This window comes from Heloderma suspectum, chromosome 5 (genome assembly GCF_057233095.1).
Source record: "Heloderma suspectum isolate Gila_16-S chromosome 5, 16-S_ref, whole genome shotgun sequence".
NCBI classification, from domain to species: domain Eukaryota; kingdom Metazoa; phylum Chordata; class Lepidosauria; order Squamata; family Helodermatidae; genus Heloderma; species Heloderma suspectum.
The window spans coordinates 204,054,359-204,069,087 of NC_139462.1; the positions used below are offsets into that span (position 1 = coordinate 204,054,359).

A 14,729-nucleotide genomic window follows, 5' to 3' on the forward strand; every position below is an offset into this window, starting at 1 on the left:
TTTAAGCCTATTGCTTCTTGTCCTACCAGTCAAAGCAGCAAGAATGCACAATCCATCACCACCAGTTTATTTTAGGGCTGCCATTAAATCCCTGCCTATTTTTCCAACACTAAAAGCATACCTAGTTCCTTTAACCTTTTCATCATGTGAAACACTGGATAAGGCTTTTATCTTTTCCACCTATCCTCCTGTGAATTCTCTCAGATTTGCCTATGTACAGCAACTGAAGTGGAAGATGGTATTCCCAATCATACAACCAAGTATGTGCAGAACAGTACTATTACTCAGTGGTGCATAGATACTACTCTTCTGCATATTCTGGATGTGGCTGAAATAGTACCATGTTTTAGATTTTTGTTGATCCATTCACATCTCATCAGCTGTGTTACTGATCTCCACATTTCTGTCTTTATTTTAGTTTCAGTACATTTAAAAAATTTAGAGAGTTCCTATCCCCAAAAGCACTATGCATTATGACAACAAACCCAGATGAAAACAGTATTTCAATGTTTTTCTTTTATTTTCTTATGGAAGGATATGGACAAAATACATCTTAGCAGATATAAAATATTAATCCTCCCTACCAGTACCCCACAGCTCTTCCTCAAACACAACTTTATCCACCCCAAGTCCTTCTATCCTCTTCTTTAAAAACTAGATGTCAAACAGGCCAGTTCTGCAGTTTACTAAAATCACAAAGGGACCCTAATGTAATGTTTGCAATCGCTTACATTGGGGTGGGGAACAGATATTGGTGGACCTCAACTCCCAGCATGACCAATGGTCAGGGATGCTGGGAGCTTATATTCAGTGCCAGCTCCAGGTTTTTGAGGGCTCTTGGGCAAGACAACTGCAAAGGCCCCTCGTCTTCAGTGTGTCTACTTTCTCATCGACACTGTTGCCAGCTGCCATTGCCCTGCATCCTCTTTGGCATCACGGCTACCATTTGCTTGCTTGATCATCTGAGAGCCAGTGAGAGCGTATGCAGTGGTATCTACTGCTTCTCCTTCTCATCACCACAGTTGTCAGTACCAGAGAGAGAGGCAGGTGAACAAGCAGGTTGCAATAGTGAAGAGGAGGAGCAACTCCGGAAGCTCTTGTCAGTGAGTCCCTACTAGGAAGTGAGCCTTCAGCACGTGCCCAACCATACCTACCCTTGACGCCGGCCCTGCTTACACTCTTGTGCCACTTTCTATCTGGAACTAAGCCTGTCCTTATAGTACACTACTATATTGCTTTTTCCCCAACTTGACACTAGTTGCCTTTGCTTTCTAGCTACTACATTCACTAGCACCTAGGAATGATGGAGGAATTCGATCTGTGTATTCAAATGTGAACGGACCTGATCTGCACCACCTGGACTAATGTGTGGATCTGAACTTATGTCATACACTGGCTTTTGCACTTCCTAGGTGTTCCAATGCAGTTTTCAGATTTAAAACAGTATCACCATGTGTCTAATATGCATATTTTGAAGTAAAATAGAAAATGCATAATTTAAAAATGCATTAATTAAAATGGGAATTTCCCTGAGGATTTTTTTAAGGTCACAGTGTGTTAAAGAACAGGATCTAATAAACATATGAATGAATACAGGTGAAAATGAGATGCAGAAAAATAGATCTGACACCCTTCCCCAACCTGAGAGTTTGGACCCTCAGTCACTTCCAGTATGGTCAATGGTAAGAGATGATGGGAGTTGTAGTCCAAGACACCTGGAGGTCACCAGGTTGGCAAGGTGGGATTAGTCCATCCCTACTAGCATGACTTAGGGCTGCGGTGGCTTAGTGGTTAAGACGCTGAACTGCAGACTGGAAGGTCGGCAGGTCAGCAGTTCGAGACCCGAGTGCTGCGTGACGGAGTGAGCTCCCGTCTTCAGTCCCAGCTTCTGCCAACCTAGCAGTTCAAAAGCAAGAAATTGCAAGTAGATAAATAGGTACCGCCTCGGCAGGAAAGGTAACAGCGTTCCGTGCACCTCGGTGTTCAGTCATGCCGGCCAAATGACCATGGAAGGGTCTTCGGACAGCGCTGGCTCTTCGGCTTAGAAACGGGGATGAGCACCGCACCCTAGAGTCGGACACGACTGGTTGGGGACACCTTTACCTTTTTTTACTAGCATGACTTGGCTCTTGAACAGCTCCACACAGTACTGGTGCCCTGTTCATGTGCATTTTTTATTAGTTTAGCCTATTGAGACACATGGTTTGTTCTCAGAGCTATTCTAGGTGTGGCAATCCCCTTTTTCTGCACATTTAATAACAAATGATTCCATAATTAACTGTGCGTCAAGGTACTGTTTCATTTATCATCAACCTATCTTTTTTAAAGATATGACACTGTGTAATGCATGAAGGATGGCAGAAATCCAAGATAACCAATTTGAAGTTCAGTTACTAACCTATGCATAGAATCTGAGAAGCTTACACCACAATCCAATACATGTTTACTCAGAAGTCAGCTCTACTGTGCTCCATGGGGCTTACTCTCTAGTACAATGGTAGTCAACCTGGTGCCCTCCAAATGTTTTGGACTACATCTCCCATCAGCCCCAGCCAGCATGGCCAATAGTCAGGAATGATGAAAACTGTAGTCCAAAACATCTGGAGGGCACCAGGTTGTCTACCCCTCTAGAACATGTGTTTAGGATTGCAGCCTTCCTTAGTTCATTTAAAACATGACCGTGTTAAATCATCAACACGCAAAATTAACTTTCCTACAATTTCATAACCTTTTCCAGTCCTGAACTTCTTCCTACCCCCTGGGAGGGGGGCATTTTAAAAATTGATTATATATTTATTACATTTCTATACTGCCCAATAGCCAAAGCTCTCTGGGCAGTATGGAGTCTTTACTAAAGTTTTTAATTACTACATTTTCTATACTGCTTAAACAATGGACCCACAATTATAATCCACTTTTTACTTGCAGAGATTTTTTATGTTGGATTCAATATCTTTTGGTAATGAATAAATCCTCTCAGTGACTGGGAGCCAAAGATTCCAGGGCACAAACAGCAGAAGGCATTTCCATCCTGTGGGGCAATACCGGGGGGGGGGGGGGGCACTTATATCCCCTCCCCCAATCTATAGCCTCTTGTTGTTGTTGTTCAGTCGTTCAGTCGTGTCCGACTCTTCGTGACCCCATGGACCATAGCACGCCAGGCCTTCCTGTCCTGCGCTCTCTCCCGGAGCGTGCTCAAGTTATAGCCTCTTGTACTGGCTCCATAACATTAGGTGATTCTCCACAATGACTTTCAGTAGCTGCATACAGGAAATCAGCAACATTCCCTCTGCACAAATGGAAGTACCTTCCTCAGGCAATAGGATTCTTTGGATCCAAGCAAACATGTTCAATATTCAAGCCTTTTTGTACCATTAATTGGTTCCCTTGGGTCTCCTTTTTTATATGACAGCAGAGCACAAATAATGCACCCCAGCTCTACATAGATATGTTAAGGACTTAATTATTTAATGATTAATATGCTGCCTTACTGATAGAATCGACACTTCACTAATTTATATTCTTCCATTCACGTTCATATTTTATTGCCATTGTACAGATTCAGAAAAGTAGGCTGTTTGTTACAACATTGTCTAAATGCATACCCATATAGCCAAGTCAAGCATGTACAGTGGACCCAGTTTAAAAAAAAAAAAAATCTGGTTCATGCTGCATATGCATTCACAGTAATTCTAACACTTAAGGAGTCCCACCCGAATCAATGTCCTCAATGCTAAGAGAGAAAAAGCAAGTATTCCCCATGCTTCCCCTGCATTGAGTAAAGGAACATGGGAAACTCTGCCTTTGAAAGGCAACACTCTACCCAACTGTTTCTGCCCAGGAGGACAGAAGTAATCAAATTCTACTCCAGGAGTATCTGTCCTCTAGCACCCGAGTGGAAATTGATGGATTTTCCTACAAGCTAGCACATACCAAATATAAGCCCTAGAGTGGTAGGAATATATCCAGAAGTACAATGCAGTGTACCAATATACCAAACATGCTATATTTTTAAACAGATCTAGACTCAGAAGAGATTGGGGCTTTTTTCCTGCAGCTTTATTGCAGCAGTTGCTTTATTTTTACCGTGGGGTGGGGGTGGGGGGAATGGGGAGAATTGTTCATACCCTTGAAGAACTAATTTAGAAAAGAACCACAGAACATACAGCATTTTAATGCCATTAACATCTTGCTCACTTCTGCAGAATAAACACTTAATTTGGTCATTTCCCCATCTGCACTCATTACCAATGACATAAGATGGAGAAATAAACATTGTGACTGTAATTCACAGAGGTCAGAGAAAACATAATTACACCAGAAGCTTCCTAGCCCATGAAATGCTAGAGGAGTGGAGGAATCCATGTAAGTGCACTCTAATTTAGAAGAGTCACCATTTTCTAGCTGGGTGAGAGTTGCTTATCCTTCAGTATGAAGACTCCAATACTATGTGTTCTGTAATCTTGTCAAATGTATGACTAATACGATGCTTAAAGTGGTCTTCACATAGCACTCTTTCACATAGCTGCTCTTGCCCAGTTAAGCTTTACTCTTCAGGATAAACAGAAACTATACAAACTTAGTTTTCCACAGTTTGAATCTTGCCCATGAACTTACGAGGTAGCTGCTTGCAAATCACAAACTCTTAGCCCCATCTGCAATATCTATATAATGTTGGCCTGCTTTACAAGCTTACAGCATGATAAGGTGAAGTGCTTTGAACACTCTAAAGCACTATAGAAATGCTAAGTATTATTCATTTAAAATGGGGGTGATGAACCTTTTTCAGCCTGGGGGCCAAATTCCAATTTGGGGAGAGTCTCGGGGGACACATTCCATCAGCTGGTGGGCTAAGGGCACAGGGGGTGGAGGTACCAAGTCAGATTGGGTGAGGGCAGATGTACCAATCTAGCCATTTTCCCACCAAGAAAATGTACTAATTTGGACATACCAATCTGGGCATTTTCCCACCAAGTGTACAAATCACAGCTCAATTATATGCATGTCTATTCAGGAGTAAGCCCCACAGTGAAACAGCTTTCAGGCATGCAAAGTACAGCTAAAATTTAAAGGTAGTTAAAATTTAAATTCCCAGCAGAGTATTTAATCTTTAAGTGTGCAATCCTATGGCTGCTAGACAATGTATAGACAGCCATAGCATTTTTCAGTTCCCAGAAATCTGACTCCCCTCCCCTCCGCCTCATAGGAGGCGCGTTTCATCCCCAGCTCCATGCTTGAAAGAGCAGTGTGGAGTGGCTGAAAAAGAGGCATTCCTGGAGGTGGGGAGGGGACCGCATGAGCACCGGTATGACACTTCCTATGTGCCATTCGGCCTCCCCCCACCCCACTCTGAGGCACCCTGGTTAGACAGCCAAGATCAGCTGTCTATCCACAAATGCAGGGTGGCCGGAGCATGGATAAGATCCCCTCCGCACTCCCCCCACCCGGCATTGGATAGTCAGCCGCCTCCAAATTTGGAGGCGGCCAACTATCCCATAGGATTGCACCCTAAATACCTTTATCCCTGATCACTGACCCGAGATAAGAGCGGGGTTTGCCTACACTGTGCTACAGAGAGGTTGTCTCAACTACTATGATCATCGAGGCAAACAGCCCCATTTTAAACATGGATTCTAGACCTCAAGTTTACAGAAGAGATTGAGGGAGGGGAAGGGGAATAGGAGAAAACTGGAACTCACCAGAGAGCAAATTCTGTACACCAAGAATATTTCAGGATTAAGCCAATTATTGATGTGATTTCAGAACATTTGGTGATTGATAATACAGGATTACATACAAAAGGAACTAATGGTTCAAAAGCAGCTTTTGATTTCATGAGGAATGATAGACACCCCTACAACTGACAGAGATTACCTAAATGCTTTTCGGAAAAACCAATCCTTTTGTACCAGTTTTTCCTGTTGATTGTGCAACTTTCTAAAGCTATATTAATCATGCACTAGTCATTAAAGTTCCATTTAAGTAATTTCAGCAGTAATTAAAGCTTTTCTAATAACTTCCTCAAAGTTATCAATAAATTAAGGGTGGGGAATCTTTTCCTAAAATAAAACTAAAGAGCTGTTGGAACACTCAGAAAATCGCTACACAGTTATAAAATAACAGCTTCTAGCTTCTTGAACCACAGGCATTTGAAAGCAAATTCATTTTCAAAACAATATATCATAAGCAAGTGCTTTCAAATGATCCAATAGCACAAAACAGTAAGTGCTGTACAAGATACTTGCTTTTGTTTCCTGAACTGGTGCTTAAAAATAATTTGCATCAGACAAGACATCACATTCTCCATAACTGGTGCTATTTCTGGAACTCCTTCCTGGATACTTGCTGATACTGAGACATCTTCTAAAAGTGTCAAAAGGGCTTCCTACTTATGTTGGCTTTCAGTGGCCCGAGTCAGCGTAGTATGTAAAAAACACAACTTATCTTTAACACATCTGCTCCAAGCCTTCATGATGAGATAGGTTATGAATTTAGACAAATATAACCTTTAAGTCACAACTGTACTTTTGATAATCTCTGGAAGAAACTGAAAGTCTACAGATTAACACAACACAGCATATACAAGCAAGGAAAGGAGAGGTTCCTCTTGTGCAAGCACCAAGTCATTACTGACCCCTAGAGGGATGCCGTTTTTCTTCAGCGTTTTCCTGGCAAACTGTATAGCGGGGTGGTTTGCCATTGCCTTCCCCAGTCCTAACTACCTTTCCCCCAGGAAGCTGGGTGCTCATTTTACCGACCTCGGAAGGATGGAGGGCTGAGTCAACCTCAGCCGGCTACCTGAAAACCAGCTTCCACTGGGATCGAACTCAGGTTGTGGGGAGAGTTTCAGTTGCATTTCTGCCGCCTACCACTCTGCGCCGCACAAGGCTCTTATATACAAGCAAACAAAATCCTTGAAGCTATGGTGTACATTCTTCAGGGAAACCTTTCCACACAGATTTGTCCACTGAAGGACTCCAGTGCATCTATCAAAGAACACCCTCCAGAATTCTCTGTAATGTGCGGAAGTGTTGTTTCATGCCAGAATTGGCCAGGCTTCAGGGTGGGGGGTCACTGTGGCCTCTCATGAGGTGAGAGAGCACCGAGGAACACACACACAGCACTCCTGTGTGGCTACACATTTCAACAGCGGTGAAATATCAATAATGGTGTCCATAACCAGCATGGTTTCTGAGAAGGAGCTAAACAATGGAGTTTTGAAGCTAAAGAGGTCCAGAGGGGATCGAGGGGTTTATCTTCATTGTCAGCTCCTCCTCTTCCTGGTTAAAAGACAAGGAAAATGATCGCACTGCAAAGATTGCTTTTATATTCTAGTGCTAACAGAGAACCGACACATATTAGTTCTTACACATTTCAAGTTCTTCTGCATGAATCTCTTTTCTCCCTAAGGGTATAATCTATAACCCCATTTACATACTTCAGCACTGAGAACTGTGACAAAATTAAAATCTGAACTGGTGTGGTTCTGCAAGTTGCACGAGAGGTCTTTAAAACCCTAAGTGCTGTACAAGTTAATACATTAAAAATAGAATAAGTAAACACATTAAGAGTAACCTTGGTAGGATTTAATTGGATTTTAATACTGGAAGACAATTGTGAAACTTTTTACAGTGGTGCAGCTCAATTACCCTTGCATTGGAGCTTCACATAAGCAGATTGCAAAGTAAGCCGTGCTCGGAGGATTGCTCCCAAGAGTGATCAGTGTTCTGAGAGAAGCACAATGGTCCCCCAGAAGCCACACATTAGGAAGGGAGATGTTACTAACCATGGCAATGGGGGGAATTTGAAGACATTTTTCCTTTGCCAAATAAATGATAGGATTTCCAAAAGAGCTTAGAAAAGAGTCTCCGAATGGATACACCAGGTTTGCATACTTCAATTTCCACTGCAGCAATATTACAAAGAAGTGATGGCAAAGTGATGATCAAATGTGTATCTTTAACCTGTTTTCCCATCTATATATATTCACTGGCTAACACTAAAGCCATCACACACACACACACACACACACACACACAGAAAGAACGCACATAACCCCCACATTGCAAAGCAAAGAGCTTGGCACAGAATTTTGATTTTATAAACAAATGTAATGAAGGACTTCATCCTATTAACTTTTTGAAAACTGCACACTGCTAGAACTAGATGCACATTACTCAAGCTAATTTTATAAAGAGGTCTGAAGAGGTTTAAAGAACTGGGATTAATTTCCAAAAGGCCTAACAACCAAAAGAGCTTCAAATGGTCTTGCTCTGAAAATGCTTTACAAAGCACAAATTGTTCACAATCTTTTAGCAAACAGTTCATGTATCAGGTGACTCAATAGCTTTCTCAATAGTAAGGGCGTTCAGCTCAAGCCAAGAGCTAAACAGAACATGGAGTTGCACCTTTTGTACCAGGAGAGATTTCAGACTATGGCACAATTAGTATTAATAATGAGCCAGTAAAATATAAAATGGGCTTATAAGATTAAGCACAAATTGGCCATTTACATCCACAAACCTGCTGATATCCCACCATTTTAAAAAAGATGTGCTGGATGCACTGATTTAAAAATATGACTGGTGCAGCCACTGGATGAAGGGTGCTTCTGATCCTTAATGGACAGGAGGGTTACTTTTTTCACTGTCCATATCTTGCACCCCTACAGGAGTGACAGGAAAAGAAATAGAAGATCCTTCACAACATGGATGTTTTATTTGCATAATTATGCCCATGCTTAACTAGTTGCAATGAACTGTTTACATTTTAAATCTTACTTTCTAAAAACAATCTTAGATTTTTAAAAAGTATTTGTTTAAATAGCTTGCTTTTAAAAGTGTCATTTAGTTAATATTAAGGGTGTGCATCGACCACAAGATTTAGTTGGGATCCTGATTCAGAAAACAGCCCATTTTGGCTTGGACCGATTCAGAGGCAACCTACTCGGAACCACAATTTGGAAATCAGAATCTTTGTGCCACCAATTGACTAACATAGAAAAACTACATATGGCTATAACATCTGGATGACATTTGCAGGCACTGTAGTCCCTTACAAGCGGATCAAAACTATTAATTATGATTAAATGCTAGAGCTGCAAGTCACAAAGCTACACCCTCTCCTCTTCCTCCCTCACCCCTGGTGTTGTCATTATTTACAGAGCTTGGAAAGAAATGTATCAATTTTTGGAGACACACTGTGTCTGCGTCTCTCCAAAACCTGAATCCTTGGGAGCGTTCGGATTTGGTCAACTCCAGAGGAGCTACACTTGGTTCTGACATCTCCCGAATCTGTCCAACTCTGTTTGGGATTCAGCCACATTTGAAGCACACACCTAGTTAATTTATGTTAAAACAAAGGGAACATTATTACAATATTTCTATTTGCAGCCTTGGATGCATACAGTTGAAGACAGCCTGTTATTTCTCTCTCAGCTTATTTGAAACCTGGATGTTCATGCAGTTCATGCTCATTGCATCCAGAGGTTGATGCAATTGGAAGAAAGAAGGGAGCATGGCCGACCATACAAAAAGGAACAGGTTCATATCTGAAATTAAAAGTCAGTGAGGCATATTATTATTATTACATTTATACCCTGCCTTTTTCCTTCTTGGAAGGAACCTAAGGCAGCTTATATGATCCTCCTCCTCTCCATTTTATCCTCACAACAACCCTGTAATGTAAATTAGGCTGAGAACTAGCGACTGGCCCAAAGTCACCTAGTGAGCTTCATGGCCAAGTGGGGACTAGAACCCAGATCTCTAGAGTCCCGTTCCAACACTTTAACCACTACACTACACTGGCTTATGTCACTGATAAGACATGGCTGACCTTTCCAGGTGCCAAATTCACTACATAAACAATAGTATAAAGTACATTATATGAGGAGACCATTTGAAAGCAGGTTTTATTATACTGGTAACGCTCTTAAACAAATTCCTTATCTCTTTCCCATTTACACTTTTGTTTCTGTGTGCAAGAGGTTACACTCCTGTCCAGCTAAACAGTCCAAAAAGAGGTGACATTAGAATAATTAATAGAGGCATTTAACTGAAAATGAGTCCTACAAAGATGAGGTTGGACATTCCAAGTCAGTGCGTGAACTTCAGTCTTATTCACCTCTGCCACTGATGACCTCTGCAACTGAGCCTCACCTCTCACCCAGTTTTTTTGCCACTACCAGACATCTTCCTCCAGCTGACTTCAAGAAATGTTGCACTTTCACTTCACAGACAGCACAATAAAAACCCACATCAAAATTCCTCTAGAATTAAATATTTTCTGGCAGTCCAAACGGCCAAATAGCAAGCTAAGTCTCTACATAGAGACAATAGTTCACTTTAAGCAAGTAATAAGTTGCTACACTACCAAACCCAGAAAATGGGAAAGTACATTTCATTTATCTCACTATCAGTTTAAACTTCAGAATTCATTTTAACCGTATGCATAAAATAATGCAAATCCAAGACAGTTTTCAACAGGTCTTGCTTTACTAAAGGGGAATCCTTTGCCAATGTTGTTTAAATCACACACACACCATGTTTGTTCAGACATTATGCCAAATCACTGAATTACCAATATTTGCATTTGACATTATATAAGCCATCCCTTGGACTTGTGTGCTCCTATCCTCCCCTTGCACACTCCCACAGCATACCACAGTTTACTATTACATACAAACCAGCAGACTATTGTTTTCGCTTGCCCACTGAAGCAGAATTCCAAATCACGGTGAAACTGTGATCTGGAATTCTGGTTTGGAGAGGAAGCGAAAGCCATAGCTTCCTGGTCTTGGATGTAATGGCAAACTATGATTTGCTACAAAAGGGAGGGAATCTGAGTGCACAAGAAGAGAGCTTTGGAAAGTCTGAGGCTTACGAACATAACGTGAAACTGTGGCTTGGGCTTACATATGAATGGTCTCAAAGTCTTTTACATCTTTGGATTACCCAAGAAAACTATCTTTAACATTTTAAGATTCTCTAGGGGAAGATTACCTGGGAAATATGATTGATTGAGGACTCCATTCTCCGGAGCTGGGATGCTTGGATATCCAGTAGTTGGAGCACATTGTTCGCCAATGCATTGATCTGATAAGCAACGCTGGCTAAAGATTGGGTGGTATATGCTTTGGTCTCTTCTAATGCTTTCCTTTTGTCTGGAGCCTGAAGGAGTGGGAATAAAACAAAGAGATTTATTATTTTTCTAAGTTGAGAGAAAGAGAATTTTAAAACATTAGATCACCAAGACCACCCCATTATTGGCTGTATAATCTACATCACACAGAAAACTACATCACACAGGGTGAAGAAAGAATAAGCAGCTAGCTGCATATGGTCAACTCAACTGAAAGCTTCTCATAATTCACTGGAGGAACACTTCTACAGATCTCCCATATCATTCACCCTGGGAAGGGAAGGGAACAGAATGAAAACTACCAATATTCTCAGAGTGTAGAGTCCATTGCTCAAACTTGGAGTAATGCTAAAGACAGGAAAATGCATTTTCCACCCCACCCCTCTATTGTCAGGTGGCCCTCTCTCTACAAGTTATTTAGAAAAAACACAGCATTATACCTGTATTGGCTGGTAATCCCAAAGAGAAGGCAGGAAAACCTAATGCATATTAGAATTTGTTAAAACTACTGCAGAAAAGTTTTAAAGACTTCCATTACCTATGTAATATGGAATTACCAATACAGCTATTATTTCACACAACCACAACCCACAGAACAAGCATCTTCCCAGTGTTATTTATGAATTCCAGTACAAATAAAAAGGTGTACCCAGTGCATAGTTAACTTATTGAATTTACTGCCAAAATAAATGGTAACAGCCACTAGCTTAGATGGCTTTAAAACAGAATTAGACACATGCATGGAGAATATGTCTATCAATGGCTACTACTCACAATGTCTTTGTGCTAGCTCCAGGATCAGAGGCAGCATGCCTCCAAAAAAGTTGCTGGGGATGTGCAGCAGGAGAGGACTATTACACTCACGTCCTGTTTGTGGGCTTCCCAGAAGCATCTGGCTGGCCACTGTAAGATTCTGTACTAGATAGGCCTTTGGTCTGATCCAGCAGACCTCTTATACTGTCTCTAAATTTGTTATAAGAAATATGCCGTTACTTCAACATAGTCAGTACATCTGTCTCAACCGTTTCCAAAACATTAAGAAACCAGTCCACAATTATTGGGGTAGAAATCAGCTTCCTGTATTGAGACCATACAACTATTGCCCAAACCCAAAGATTCTATGATACAAATTCACCACCAGAAAACCTTCAGTCTCCAAAACATTCAACAGCAAGCAAGGGGTTCAAATTTTGTAATGCTGCTATTCGTGATACTGGATTCCATTTGTCAAGGTTATAGGTTTCCTCAAATGGAAAGCTCTAAACATAGGAACATAATGTTCCTTAGGCATGCTGGGGACAGTAAAAGAAAGCTCAGTTCAAATGACCCACCAAAAAAACAGTGTTAGCACTATTGAGTTCAACACAGCTACATCTTCCCCTACATCCACCATGCTATCCACCACTTGGCTGATATCATTTCCTTCCTCTATCCTCCTTCCTTCAATAGAATAACAATATATCCAAACAGGAGTGGAAGAATACAGGGTCTGAGACATTCAACAAACAGCCTATTGCTAAAGTGCTGGAGTGAGAGCATACACCTCAGCATTCAGTATAAGCAGGTATGAAGAAATGAAAATATGAGAGCCTTCCCATTTGCAGTACAGGGATGATAAGAAAGATAGGGACTTGCCTAAGGCAATTTAGCGAGTTCATGGCAGAGGCAAGATTTTCATCAGGGACTTTCTGGCTGACAGCTTGCATACTTCACCAGGGCAGTTCATCAGCTCTGACAACAGCAGAATTAAAAAGCGACAAGGAAGGGAGGCCAATGCAGACAGTCATGACAATGGCAAAACAAAAGCCCCAAGCTATCACTCAGCTTGCCACTTGCTTGGAGTGGGTAACAATCCCTTCTGAACAAGGAGCTTGCCAGATCACCATTAAGCCCACCCTCTAACACAACTTTATTTGGGTCAAGGACAGTGTGGCGCAGAGTGGTAGGCGGCAGTATTGCAACTCTCCCCACGACCTGAGTTCGATCCCAGCGGAAGCCGGGTCTCAGGTAGCCGGTTCAGGTCGACTCAGCCTTCCATCCTTCCAAGGTCGATAAAATGAGTACCTAGCTTGCTGGGGGAAAGGTAGTCACAACTGGGGAAGGCAAAGGCAAACCACCCCGCTATAGTCTGCCATGAAAACGCCAGCGTAAGCGGCGTCCCTCTAGGGGTCAGTAATGACCCAGTGCTTGCACAGGAGGAACCTTTCCTTTTTCTTTCCACATGTGGCACTGGATGGACAGCTGGAGGCCACACACACATCCCGATCACACAGGTATACCAACTTTACTTCCCCCACCCCACCCCGCTTCTCATACGTTCACTCTATTTTGGCTGTTACAGTGCTGAAGTTCTTGTCACACCAGCAGAAGCAGCAGCAGCTTCAAAGCAGAGCCTTCTGGACAGTCACACCCTCCGAGATGGCTAGCAAGAGCGTCCGCAGAATCTCTGGCTCCCAAACTCAGTGGGCAGGATCCACAGGGGCCCATGAGAGCAGATGGATGAGCATTTGGTCTAAAGGGCACAGAAAGGTGGCAGTGATGAAGGGGCAAACGAGGTGATGGCCGAAAGAGGACAGAAGACTTGAAAAGGGCAGCAAGGGCAGCAAGGCCAGTCCCCAAGAGGTGGAAGAGAGGCAGACAAAGCTGCTCGGTGGCTGCGCCCAGGCTCTGGAGCTCTTTGCCAAGGGAGGCTAGGTTGGGTCCCTCTCTGCTGTCCTTCTGCCAGCAGGCAAAGATAGTTTTATTCAAGCTGGCCTTTGGCATGTAAGCTGGTCTGTTGCTGAAGCGGGTTCTACTGAGTTGGGTGCTGTTTTTATTTCTTTTATTGCTGTGCTTTTAAATTGTGTTTTTATTCTATTTCTTTTTATTGTTGTTTTACATCAATTTTATTACTATTAATGACCTTTGGGAAGAAATAGAATAAAAACACAATTTGGGAGGGGGGAAGGGGGGTATACATCAAATAAATAATAAAATGTAAACCTCTTAGAGATTTTATTGTATCAAGCGGTATATAAGTAATTATTAATAAATAAAATAAAATAAAGCAACAGAGGCAGCAGATTCCTGCCTTTCAGAAAAGAGAAGAGAACACAGCTTTAATGCCTCACTTAAAAGCTACATTCTTGACCTGAGGAGGGGCTGAGAACACAATGGTGGCCACCACATTACTGAAGAGAGGCAGGGGAGGAGGAGAAAGCAGAGGCAGCCACAGTACCAAAGAGTTGGGTGAAGAAGTGGTGGAGACGGCAGAAGGGTCGGGGTGCGGGGGGAGATAAAACAGCAGCATTAAAAGCTGCATTCTGAGGAGGCAACTATGGAAAGGCCGAAAGCCTGGAAATGTGGTGGGAGGAAGGCAAATTGGTGGCATCACTGGGTAACTCATGGTGGGCTGCACAAAAGCCCTGCATGTTGCCCACACCTGCTCTGACAGCAAAAAATATTTTATGGGCAGATAAATTTGCAGCATTTGCCTACAAGGCTGCTTAAGCCAACATGCAGAAGATACCTCTGTGGTCTAAAATCCACACAAGGCTGCTAGCTAACATGCAGGCTTTAAGATTTCAAAAGCTCACCTCTGGGCTCTTGGG

General features: G+C 42.3%; 1 protein-coding gene across 5 annotated transcripts in view; it reads right to left on the reverse strand.

The window, feature by feature from the left end:
• Positions 1–14,729, reverse strand: part of ABI1 (abl interactor 1) — a 147,083-nt gene that overhangs the window by 87,617 nt on the left and 44,737 nt on the right. For all 5 annotated transcript variants that reach the window (XM_084859100.1, XM_084859102.1, XM_084859101.1 and 2 more), the window contains exon 2: positions 11,001–11,168. In XM_084859100.1, coding sequence (XP_084715226.1) covers positions 11,001–11,168 — 168 coding nt within the window. The remainder of the gene's footprint in view (positions 1–11,000; positions 11,169–14,729) is intronic.